The sequence below is a fragment of the Macaca mulatta genome, chromosome 19 (genome assembly GCF_049350105.2).
Source record: "Macaca mulatta isolate MMU2019108-1 chromosome 19, T2T-MMU8v2.0, whole genome shotgun sequence".
NCBI lineage: Eukaryota > Metazoa > Chordata > Mammalia > Primates > Cercopithecidae > Macaca > Macaca mulatta.
The window spans coordinates 17,436,518-17,449,325 of NC_133424.1; the positions used below are offsets into that span (position 1 = coordinate 17,436,518).

The 12,808-nt window shown below is 44.1% G+C and overlaps 1 protein-coding gene across 17 annotated transcripts in view; it reads right to left on the minus strand.

Moving 5' to 3' along the window:
* CPAMD8 (C3 and PZP like alpha-2-macroglobulin domain containing 8) overlaps positions 1 to 12,808 on the minus strand; it is a 120,720-nt gene that overhangs the window by 50,352 nt on the left and 57,560 nt on the right. For all 17 annotated transcript variants that reach the window (XR_013409202.1, XR_013409203.1, XR_013409200.1 and 14 more), the window contains 2 exons: positions 11,323 to 11,465; positions 4,962 to 5,024 (listed from right to left, as the gene is read on the minus strand). Coding sequence is in view for 12 of the 17 variants with exons in the window: in XM_077978247.1 (XP_077834373.1) it covers positions 4,962 to 5,024; positions 11,323 to 11,465 (206 nt within the window). In the remaining 5 variants the exon portion in view is untranslated. The remainder of the gene's footprint in view (positions 1 to 4,961; positions 5,025 to 11,322; positions 11,466 to 12,808) is intronic.

Sequence of the window (12,808 nt, forward strand, 5' to 3'; positions counted from 1 at the left end):
AGTCCCAGCTACTCGGGAGGCTGAGGCAGGAGAATGGTGTGAACCCAGGGGTGGAGCCTGCAGTGAGCTGAGATCACGCCACTGTACTCCAGCCTGGGTGACGAGTAAGACTCCGTCTCAAAAAAGAAAAAAAGAAAAAAAAATGTCAAAACTACCCAAAGTGATCTATAGATTCAGTGGAATCCCATTCATAAACCCCAATGACTTTTAAATTTTATTTTATTTTGCAGAAATAGAAAACTCCACCTTGAGATTTTACATGGATCTCAAGGGACTCTGGTGGCCAAAGAAAGAAACCAGAAGAATAAAGCTGGAGAGCTCACACTTCAAAACTTACCACAAAGCTACCATAATCAAATCAATGTGTTACTGGCATAAGGACAGACATATAGACTAATGGATTCAAATAGAGAGCCCAGGAATAAACCCTGACAACATAGTCAAATGATTTTCAACAAGGGCATCAAGATACTTTAGGAAAAAGACAATCTTTTTAACAAATACTGCTAGAAACAGCAAACATCCATATGTGAAAGAATGAATTTGGACCTTACCTAACACCATATAAAAAATTAACTCAAAATGAATCCATGGCCTAAAAGTAAAAAGTAAAACTATAAAACTCTTAGAAGAAAATGGGGCAAAAGCTTCATGACATTGGGTTTGATGATGATTTCATGAATATGAAAACAAAGGCACAGGCAACAAAAAAAGAGTAGACAAGTTGGACTTCATGAAAACTGCAAAATTTTGAGCATCAAAAGACACTACCAAGGGCTGGCATGGTAGCTTACCCCTGTAATCCCAGCACTTCAGGAGGCTGAGGAAGGAGGATCACTTGAGCCCAGGAGTTTGAGACCAGCCTGGACAACACAGCAAGACCCTATGTCTACAAAAAATTTAAAAATTTAGCCAGGAGTAGTGGTGTGCACCTGTAGACCCAGCTACTTGGGAGGCTGAGGTTGGGGGATCACTTGAACACCTGGGTGACAGAGTGAGACCCTGTCTCAAAAAAAAAAAGGCACTATCAACAGAGTAAAAAGTCAACCCAATGAGAGAAAATATTTGGAAGTCATATATCTGATAATGAAATAATACCCAGAATATATAGAGAACTCCTGAAACTCAATAACAAAAACAGCAACATGATTCAAAAATGGGCAAATTACTTGAATAGACATTTATCCAAAGAAGACAGACAAATGACTGATAAATACATGAAAGATGGTCAACATCACTAATCATTAGGGAAATGCGAATAAAAACTACAATGAGATACACTTCATGTATTTAATTAGGATATTAAAAAAGAAAAGGAAAGAAAATAGGCTGGGCACGGTGACTCGCGCCTGTAATCCCAGAACTTTGGGAAGCTGAAGTGGGTGGGTCACTTGAGGTCAGGAGTTTGAGACCAGTCTGGCCAACATGGTGAAACCCCGTGTCTACTAAAAATACGAAAATTTTTAGCCAGGTGTGGTGGCGCGTGTCTATAGTCCCAGCTATTTGGGAGGCTGAGGCAGGAGAATTGTGTGAACCTGGGAGACGGAGGGTGTAGTGAGCTGAGATTGCACCACTGCACTCCAGCCTAGGTGACAGAGTGAAACTCTGTCTCAAGAAAGAGAAAGAAAGAAAGAAAGAAAAGAAAGAAAGAAAGAAAGAAAGAAAGAAAGAAAGAAAGAAAGAAAGAAAGAAAGAAAGAAAGAAAGAGAGAGAGAGAGAGAGAGAGAGAGAGGGAGGGAGGGAGGGAGGGAGGGAGGAAGGGAGGAAGGAAGGAGAAAGAAGAAATGAAAAAGAAAATAGCATAGCAAGTGCTTGCGAGGATGTGGTAAGATTGGAACCTGGTACACTGTTAGTAGAAACGTAAAACGCTGCAGCTGCTGTGCAAATTAGTCTGGAGGTTCCTTAAAAATTTGAACATAGAGGCCAGGCCAGGTGGCTCATGTCTGTAATCCCAGCACTTTGGGAGGCCGAGGCAGGCAGATCATGAGGTCAGGAGATCTGGACCATCCTGACCAACATGGTGAAACCCCATCTCTACTAAAAATACAAAAAATTAGCCAGGCGTGGTGGCGGGCAGCTGTAGTCCCAGCTACTCAGGAGGCTGAGGCAGGAAAATGGTGTGAACCCAGGAAGCAGAGCTTACAGTGAGCCAAGATCACACCACCACACTCCAGCCTGGGCAACAGAGCAAGACTCCATCTCACCAAAAAAAAAAAAAAAAAAAAAATTTGCCAGGCATGGTAGTGCGTGCCTGGAGTCCCAGCTACTTGGGAGGCTGAGGTAGGGGAATCACTTGAACCCTGGAGGCAGAAGTTGCAGTGAGCCAAGATTGTGCTACTGCACTCCAACCTGGTGACAGAGCGAGACTCCATCTCAAAAAAAAAAAAAAAAAGGGAAGGAAATTCTGACATGGATTCTCCAACACAGATGAACCTTGGGGACATTATGTTCATTGAAATAAGCCAGTCACCAAATGACAAATACTACAAGATTCCACTTATAGGAGGTCCCTAGAATAGTCAAGCTCAGAGACAGAAGGGGTTGTTGCCAAGGGCTGGGGGAAGGGAGAAGAGGGGAGTAAGTGTTTAATGGGGACAGAGTGTCAGTTTTGTAAGAAGAAAGGAGTCACAGAGATGGGTGGTGGTGATGTTTGCACGATAACCTGAGTGTCCTTAATACCACTGAACTATACACTTAAAAATGGTTAAGATCGTAAATTTTATGTTGAGTATTTCACCATAATTTTTTAAACCAATTCATTTTTTCATCATTTTCCCCTTTTGAGACAGGGTCTCAGTCTGTCGCCCAGGCTGGAGTGTAGTGGTATGATTTTGTGTCACTGCAGCCTCAATCTACAGGGCTCAAGCGATCCTCTCACTTCAGCTTCCCAAGTAGCTGGGACCACAGGCATGTGCCACCACACCTCGCTAATTAAAAATGTTTTTTAGAGATGGGGCCTTGCTATGTTGCCCAGCGTGGTCTTGAACTCCTGGGCTCAAGCAATCCTCCCACCTCGGCCTCCCAAAGTGCTAGGATTACAGGCGTAAGCCACCACACCCCACCTTTAAATGGGTGTGGCTTAAAAGAGAGTTGACCAGTCCTCTTTTGGGTCCAGCAGGAACCTCCTCCTTGGTCTCAGATCTGTCTCCTCTAATTCATCCTTGCCTCAGCCAACAAGAGAGGAGAGAGAACTTCCCAAACCCTAAATCCCAAATCCATGGCTCCATCCCTGGCTCTCCACACCTGCACCCTTAACCTCACCCCAGCACAGCCCACATGGTCTCATACTCCCTGCATCCTCCTCAGCTCCTTCCATCTCATTTCAACCATGTGGAAATCCACCACCCTCTCCTACTTTGCAGCACTTGCTCATGCTGGCGCTTCTTCCCGGACACCCTTCCCTTTCTTGCTTATTCATATGGTGGGATTCAGCTTGGGCCCCACACTGGGGACCCTCTCTGGCTTTTCCAAAGGATTCCACCATCTTTCTCTGCCTCCCAAGCTCCGTGCCCAGCCTTCCAGGAGAAGACTAACCCTACTGCACCATCATGGCTCTTTGGGCACCTGTCTAGCTACAATGAAAATGTTATGAGTGCTGGGACTCTGTCTGCCTTATTCAAGGGACCATCCTTAACATCAAAAACATCCGGGCCAGGAGCAGTGGCTCACACCTGTAACTCTAGCACATTGAAAGGCCAAGACAGGAAGATCACTTGAGGACAGGTGTTTCAGACCAGCCTGGGCAACATACAGAGACCCCATCTCTATGAATTTTTTTTTTTTTTTTAGACGGAGTCTTGCTCTGTCACCCAGGCTGGAGTGCAGTGGCATAATTTCGGCTCACTGCAAGCTCTGCCTCCCGGGTTCACATCATTCTCCTGCCTCAGCCTCCCGAGTAGCTGGGACTACAGGCACCCACCACCACGCCTGGGTAAGTTTTTGTATTTTTAGTAGAGACAGGGTTTCACCGTGTTGGTCAGGACGGTCTAGATCTCCTGACCTTGAGATCTGCCCGCCTCAGCCTCCCAAAGTGCTGGGATTACAGGTGTGAGCCACCGCTCCCAGCCCTAATAAAAATAAATTGAAAAATTTTTTAACAATAAGAAAAGCTCACCAGACATCCAGAAATTACATACATTTGAATGATGATGGACAGATAGGCTGTCTTACAGCTGGGCCCCCAGAGCAAAACACAGTGACCTGAATGTGTTCCGATCAGCAGTCAGACCTTCCCAGGATGAGGACATACACATCCCCCAAAGCAACCTGAGGGGCCCCCAGCTGCATGCCTGGCTCTATCAAGCCCTTGCCACAGCACCTTGTGCCTGGAAGAAGGGCACGGCTCCAGCAGTCAGCCCACCTGTTGGCCCGGGCTGGACCAAGAGTCAGTTTTCATGCCAAACTGGTTTGCCAGGGCACGCCACTGCCACTTTTTACTAGTGTCATTGGTGCTCTAACGCTGAGCATTGAAAGAAAAAAAAGTCAATTGCATCCAGCAGAAAAGGGGTGCCTGCAATCCTGCTTCAAAGAGAACTAAACGGGGGGGGGGGGGAAATGCAAAAAGGAAATGTGTTGAGAAAGGCATCCTGTTTTTTGAGCAAGAGCTGTAGTCCCCCGAGGAGCAAGGAGTGGGGGTAGGTGGAGTCAAGTTCATGTTCCAGGGAACTGTAATCATTTTAATGAGCTCGTTATACAAACAGAGCAGATAGAGTTACCCCAAGAGGGAGCTGCGAGAGGCACAAAGCCCTTGCATTTCATATTTCCCAGGCAAACGTCCAAATGTGCAGCGGGACTCAAGCCTGGCTTCATGGCTTGAAGTTTTATGTGTTAGAAAAAGATGCACAGTGTCTTACTCAGATGTTGGTATCAGGCCTGTCCGTCCCACCAGGGGCTCTCTGGGCCCGCCTGAGTGCCTTTCAGTCAACCGGCAAAGTCAGCACAGAAAAGAAATCTTACTGTACCTGATGTTGAGACAATACCAAATCCATGTTTCAGGGAAGAAAGTCCTTTTTCTCTTCTCTGTTCTACGAAAAGAAAAAAAGAAACGATTAAGGTTTCATGAACGTAACAAATCTTTTTTTTTTTTTTTTTTTTTGAGACGGAGTCTCGCTCTGTCGCCGGGGCTGGAGCGCAGTGGCCGGATCTCAGCTCACTGCAAGCTCCGCCTCCCGGGTTTACGCCATTCTCCTGCCTCAGCCTCCTGTGTAGCTGGGACTACAGGCGCCCGCCACCTCGCCCGGCTAGTTTTTTGTATTTTTTTAGTAGAGACGGGGTTTCACCGTGGAACGTAACAAATCTTTTACGAATCTAGCAGCTTCGCATTCTATTTGATCAGATATAATGCATTAATTTCTTCTTCCTGGAAGGGTTAACATGATACTTGATTGGGATATAACACATTAATTCTCTTACCTAGCAGGGTTAACAGTCTACTTGATTAGGACATAACTTGTTTTTTAAAAACTTTATTTTAGGTTCAGAAGTACATGTGCAGGTCCATTATATAGGTAAACGTGTGTCATGGGGGTTTGTTGTACAGATTATTTCATTACCCAGGTACTAACCCTAGTGCCCAATAGTTATGATTTCTGATCCTCTTTGTCTTCCCATCCCCCACCCTCAAGTAGACCCATCTCTTCCCCTCTTTGTGTCCATGTTTTCTCATCATTTAGCTCCCACTTATAAGTGAGAACATGCAGTATTTGGTTTTCTGTTCTTGCATTAGTTTGCTAAGGATAATGGCCTCCAGCTCCATCTGTGTTTCCACAAAAGACATGATCTTGTTCTTTTTTATGGCTGCATAGTATTCCATGGTATTTATGTACCACATTTTGTTTATCCAGTCTGTCATTGATGAGCATTTAGGTAGATTCCAGGTCTTTGCTATTGTAAATAGTGCTGCAATGAACATTTGTGTGCATATGTCTTTATGGTAGAATGATTTATATTCCTTTGAGTATATACCCAGTAATGGGATTGCTGGGCCAAATGGTAGTTCTGTTTTTAGCTATTTGAGGAATTGCCACACTGCTTTCCACAATGGTTGAACTAATTTACACTCCCATCAACTGTGCATAAGCATCCTCTTTTCTCCACAACCTCACCAACTTCTGTTATTTTTTTACTTTGTTTTTGAGATGGAGTTTCCTTCTTGTCACCCAGGCTGGAGTGCAATGGCACAATCTCAGCTCACTGCAACCTCTGCCTCCCAGGTTCAAATGATTCTCCAGCCTCAGCCTCCCAAGTAGCTAGGATTAGAGGCACCTGCCACTACAACCAGCTAACTTTGTATTTTTAGTAGAGATGGGGTTTCACCACGTTGGTCAGGCTGGTCTTGAACTCCTGACCTCAGGTGATCCACCTGCCTTGGCCTCACAGAATTCTGGATTACAGGCATGAGCCACCACACCCAGCTTACTTGTTGACTTTTTATTAATGGCCATTCTGACTGGCATGAGATGGCATCTTATTGTGGTTTTGATTTGCATTTCCCTTTTTTTTGAGACAGAGTCTCACTCTGTTGCCCAGGTTGGAGTGTAGTGATGCAACCTCTGCTCACAGCAACCTCCACCTCCCAGGTTCAAGTGATTTTCATGCCTCAGCCTCCTGAATTATACCTGGAATTGCAGGTGTGCCTCCACACCTGGCTAATTTTTGTAGTTTTAATAGAAATGAGGTTTCATCATGTTGACCAGGCTGGTCTCAAACTCCCAACATCAGGTGATCCACCCACCTTGGCCTCCCAAAGTGCTGGGATTACAGGCGTGGGCCACCATGCCTGGCCTGATTTGCATTTCTCTAGTGTTCAGTGACATTGAGCGCTTTTTCATATGCTTGTTGGCTGCATGTGTATCATTTGAGCTCTGAGAATGGACAGACTGCCTCCTCAAGTGCATCCCTGACCCTCATGTAGCCTAACTGGGAGACACCTCCCAGTAGGGGCTGACAGACACCTCATACAGGCAGGTGCCCCTCTGGGACGAAGCTTCCAGAGGAAGGATCAGGTAGCAATATGTGCTGTTCTGCAATATTTGCTGTTCTGCAATATTTGCTGTTCTGCAGCCTCCACTGTGATACACAGGCAAATAGGATCTGGAGTGGACCTCCAACAAACTCCAACAGACCTGCAGCTGAGGGACCTGACTGTTAGTAGGAAAACTAACAAACAGAAAGGAATAGCATCAATATCAACAAAAAGGACATCTACACCAAAACCCCATCTGTAGGTCACCAACATCAAAGACCAAAGGTAGATAAAACCACAAAGATGGGGAGAAACCAGAACAGAAAAGCTGATAATTCTAAAAACCTGAGTGCCTCTTCTCCTCCAAAGGATCGCAGCTTCTTGCCAGCAATGCAACAAAGCTGGATGGAGAATGACTTTGACGAATTGACAGAAGTAGGTTTCAGAAGGTCGGTAATAAGAAACACTTCTCTGAGCTAAAGAAGCATGTTCAAACCCATTGCAGAGAAGTTTAAAAACCTTGAAAAAATGTTAGACGAATGGATAACTAGAATAAACAGTGTAGAGAAGACCTTAAATGACCTGATGGAGCTGAAACCCATGGCACGAGAACTTTGTGATGCAGGCACAAGCTTCAATAGCCAATTCGATCAAGTGGAAGAAAGGGTATCAGTGCTTGAAGATCAAATTAATGAAATAAAGCAAAAAGACAAGGTTAGAGAAAAAAGAGTAAAAAGAAATGAACAAAGCCTTCGAGAAATATGGGACTATGTGAAAAGACCAAATCTACATTTGATAGGTGTACCTGAAAGTGATGGGGAGAATGGAACCAAGTTGGAAAACACTCTTCAGGATATTATCCAGGAGAACTTCCCCAACCTAGCAAAGCAGGCCAACATTCAAATTCAGGAAATACAGAGACCACCACAAAGACACTCTTTGAGAAGAGCAACCCCAAGACACGTAATTGTCAGATTCACCAACGTTGAAATGAAGGAAAAAATGTTAAGAGCAGCCAGAGAGAAAGGTCGGGTTAACCACAAAGGGAAGCCTATCAGACTAACAGCAGATCTCTTGGCAGAAACCCTACAAGCCAGAAGAGAGTAGGGGCCAATATTCAACATTCTTAAAGACAAAAATTCTCAACCCAGAATTTCATATCCAGCCAAATTAAGCTTCATAAGTGAAGGAGAAATAAACTCCTTTATAGATAAACAAATGCTGAGATATTTTGTCACCACCAGGCCTGCCTTTCAAGAGCTCCTGAAGGAAGGACTAAACATGGAAAGAAACAACCGGTACCAGCCACTGCAAAAACATGCCAGATTGTAAAGACCATCGATGCTAGGAAGAAACTGCATCAATTAATGGGCAAAATAACCAGCTAACATCATAATGACAGGATCAAATTCACATATAACAATATTAACCTTAAATGTAAATGGACTAAATGCCCCAATTAAAAGACACAGACTGGCAAATTGGATAAAGAGTCAAGACCTATCAACGTGCTGTATTCAGGAGACCCATCTCACATGCAGAGTATAGACTCAAAATAAAGGGATAGAGGAAGATCTACCAAGCAAATGGAAAGCAAAAAAAAGGCAGGGGTTGCAATCCTAGTCTCTGATAAAACAGACTTTAAACCAACAAAGATCAAAAGAGACAAAGAAGGCCACTACATAATGGGTAAAGGGATCAATTCAACAAGAAGAGCTAACTATCCTAAATATATATGCACCCAATACAGGAGCGCTCATGTTCATAAAGCAAGTCCTTAGAGACCTATGAAGAGACTTAGACTCCCACACAATAATAATGGGAGACTGTAACACCCCACTGTCAATATTAGACAGATCAAAGAGACAGAAGGTTAACAAGGATATCCAGACTTAGCTCTGCACCAAGCAGACCTAACAGACATCTACAGAACTCTCCAACCCAAATCAACAGAATATACATTCTTCTCAGCACCACATTGCACTTATTCTAAAATTGGCCACGTAATTGGAAGTAAAGCACTCCTCAGCAAATGTGAAAGAACATAAATCACAACAAACTCTCTCTCAGACCACAGTGCAATCAAATTAGAACTCAGGATTAAGAAACTCACTCAAAACCACACAACTACATGGAAACTGAATAACCTGCTCCTGAATGACTACTGGGAAGATAATGGAATTAAGGCAGAAATAAAGATATTTTTTGAAACCAATGAGAACAAAGACACAACATACCAGAATCTCTGGGACACATTGAAAGCAGTGTGTACGGAGAAATTTATAGCACTAAATGCCCACAAAAGAAAGCAGGAAAGATCTAAAATTGACACCCTAACATCACAATTAAAAGAACTAGAGAAGCAAGAGCAACAAATTCAAAAGCTAGCAGAAGGCAAGAAATAACTCAGATCAGAGCAGAACTGAAAGAGATAGAGACACAAAAACCCTTCAAAAAATCAATGAATCCAGGAGCTGGTTTTTTGAAAAGATCAACAAAATTGATAGACCGCTAGCAAGACTAATAAAGAAGAAAAGAGAGAAGAATCAAATAAACGCAATAAAAAATGATAAAGGGGATATCACCACTGATCCCACAGAAATACAAACTACCATCAGAGAATACTATAAACACCTCTACGTGAATAAACTAGACAATCTAGAAGAAATGGATAAATTCCTGGACACATACCCCCTCCCAAGACTAAACCAGGAAGAAGTTGAATCTCTGAATAGACCAATGACAGGTTCTGAAATTGAGGCAATAATTAATAGCCTACCAACCAAAAAAAGTCCAGGACCAGATGGATTCACAGCCGAATTCCACCAGAAGTACAAAGAGGAGTTGGTACTATTCCTTCTGAAACTGTTCCAATCGATAGAAAAAGAGGGAATCCTTCCTAACTCATTTATGAGGGCAGCATCATCCTGATACCAAAGCCTGGCAGAGACACAACAAAAAAAAGAGAATTTTAGACCAATATCCTTGATGAACATCGATGCAAAAATCCTCAATAAAATACTGGCAAACCAAATCCAGCAGCACATCAAAAAGCTTATCCACCACGATCAAGTCGGCTTCATCTCTGGGATGCAAGGCTGGTTCAACGTACACAAATCAATAAATGAAATCTATCACATAAACAGAATGATTGACAAAAACCATATGATTATCTCAATAGATGCAGAAAAGGTCTTTGACAAAATTCAACAGCCCTTCATGCTAAAAACTCTCAATAAACTAGGTATTCATGGAACATATCTCAAAATAATAAGGGCTATTTATGACAAACCCACAGCCAATATCATATTGAATGGGCAAAAACTGGAAGCATTCCCTCTGAAAACTGGCACAAGACAAGGATGCCCTGTCTGACCACTCCTATTCAACATAGTGTTGGAAGTTTTGGCCAGGGCAATCAGGCAAGAGAAAGAAATAAAAGGTATTCAGTTAGGAAAAGAGGAAGTCAAATTGTCCCTGTTTGCAGATGACATGATTGTATATTTAGAAAACCCCGTTGTCTCAGCCTAAAACCTCCTTAAGCTGATAAGCAACTTCAGCAAAGTCTCAGGATACAAAGTCAATGTGCAAAAATCACAAGTGTTCCTATACACCAATTAACAGACAAACAGAGAGCCAAATCATGAGTGAAGAGAGTAAAATACCTAGGAATCCAACTTACAAGGGATGTGAAGGACCTCTTGAAGGAGAACTACAAACCACTGCTCAACGAAATAAAACAGGACACAAACAAATGAAAGAACATTCCATGCTCATGGATAGGAGGAATCAATATAATGAAAATGACCATACTTCCCAAGGTAATTTATAGATTCAACACCATCCCCATCAAGCTACTGATGACTTTTTGCACAGAATTGGAAAAAACTACTTTAAAGTTCATATGGAACCAAAAAAGAGCCAGCATTGCCAAGACAATCCAAAGCAAAAAAACCAAAAAACAAAAAACAAAGCAGGAGGCATCATGCTACCTGACTTCAAACTATACTACAAGGCTACAGTAACCAAAACAGCACGGTACTGGGGGACAGAGTGAGTGAGAATCCATCTCAAAAAAAAAAAAAAGGCTCTCTCACTCCTTCTGCCATATGAGGATACAGCAAGAAGGTGGAAGCCACCATCAATGAAGTGGGAAGTGAGCCCTCACCAGACACCGAATGTGCTGGTGCCCTGTTCTTGGACTTCCCAGCCCCAAGAACCATGTGAAATAAATTTCAGTTGTTTATAAGCCACCCAGTCTATGGTCTTCTGTTACAGCAGCCAGGAAGGACTAAGACAAGTCCCAAAACTCAATAGCATCAGGGTTAGAAAACCTTGCTCAATGTATAAGCCATTACCTGGGGGGGTTCCTGGAAGGAGCTGCTGCCACCAGGCTCCCTGTGTGGGGCTGGAAAGCGGGGACAGCCTCATCAGTGTAGAGGCCACCATCCTGCCGGTGGTTCAGGCTCACTCGGTCGGTCATCACCACCAGTCCCGTTTCCTAGACAACAGACAACACCCAAACCATTGGTGGGGAAGTGGATGCTGACAGCCCCCAGAAGCATAAGGGAATGAATCACCCTGTGGCCATTGTCCCAATATCAGTTTTTGGCAGCTTTGGGGGCATCATTCTTTTTTTGTTTTTTTGGTTTTGTTTTGTTTGTTTTTTGAGATGGAGTCTCACTCTGTTGCCCAGGCTGGAGTGCACTGGCACAATCTTGGCTCACTGCAAGCTCCACCTCCCAGGTGCACGCCATTCTCCTGCCTCAGCCTCCCGAGTAGCTGGGACTAAAGGCGCCTGCCACCATGGGGGCATCATTCTTTTATTCTAGGTTTGGTGGCACAGGCTGGGGAGAATATGGGACCCAGTGACCATCCAGGGTGGAGAAGAAGAGAGAACAGCACATTTGAACTGTGGAACCAAATCAGATGGCCCAAACACAAAAGGCTGCATGTTGTATGATTCCATTGAGATGAAACACCCAGAACAGGCAAATCCACAGAGACAGAAAGCAGATTGACGGGTGACTGCCAGGGGCTGAGGGAGGAGAAATGGGAAGTGATTGCTACTAGGGACTGGGTTTCCTTTTGGGGGATGAAAATGTTCTGGAATTAGGTAGGAGTGGTGGTTGCACAGCACTGTGAATATAATAAATGCCACTGAATTTTAAATGGTGAGTTTTATGTTACATGAATTTCATCTCAATTAGAAAAATCATGACCAGATGCGGTGGCACATGCCTGTAATCCCAGCACTTTGGGAGGCCAAGGTGGGAGGATCACTTGAGGTCAGGAGTTCAAGACCAGCCTGGCTAACACGGTGAAACTCCATCTCTGCTAAAAATATAAGAATTAGCCAGGCGTGGTGGCAGGCACCTGTAATCCCAGCTACGCGGGAGGCTGAGGCAGCAGAATCACTGGAACCCAGGAGGCTGAGGTTGCAGTGAGCCAAGATCACAGCACTGCATTCTAGCCTGGGCTAAATAGAGCAAGACTCCATCTCAAAAGAAAATTAAAAAGAAAAGAAGAAAGGAAGGAGAAGTGGCCGGGCGCGGTGGCTCAAGCCTGTAATCCCAGCACTTTGGGAGGCCGAGACGGGTGGATCACGAGGTCAGGAGATCGAGACCATCCTGGCTAACACGGTGAAACCCCGTCTCTACTAAAAAGTACAAAAAACTAGCCGGGCGAGGTGGCGAGCGCCTGTAGTCCCAGCTACTCGGGAGGCTGAGCCAGGAGAATGGCGTAAACCCGGGAGGCGGAGCTTGCAGTGAGCAGAGATCCGGCCACCGCACTCCAGCCTGGGTGACAGAGCGAGACTCCGTCTCAAAAAAAAAAAAAAAAAAA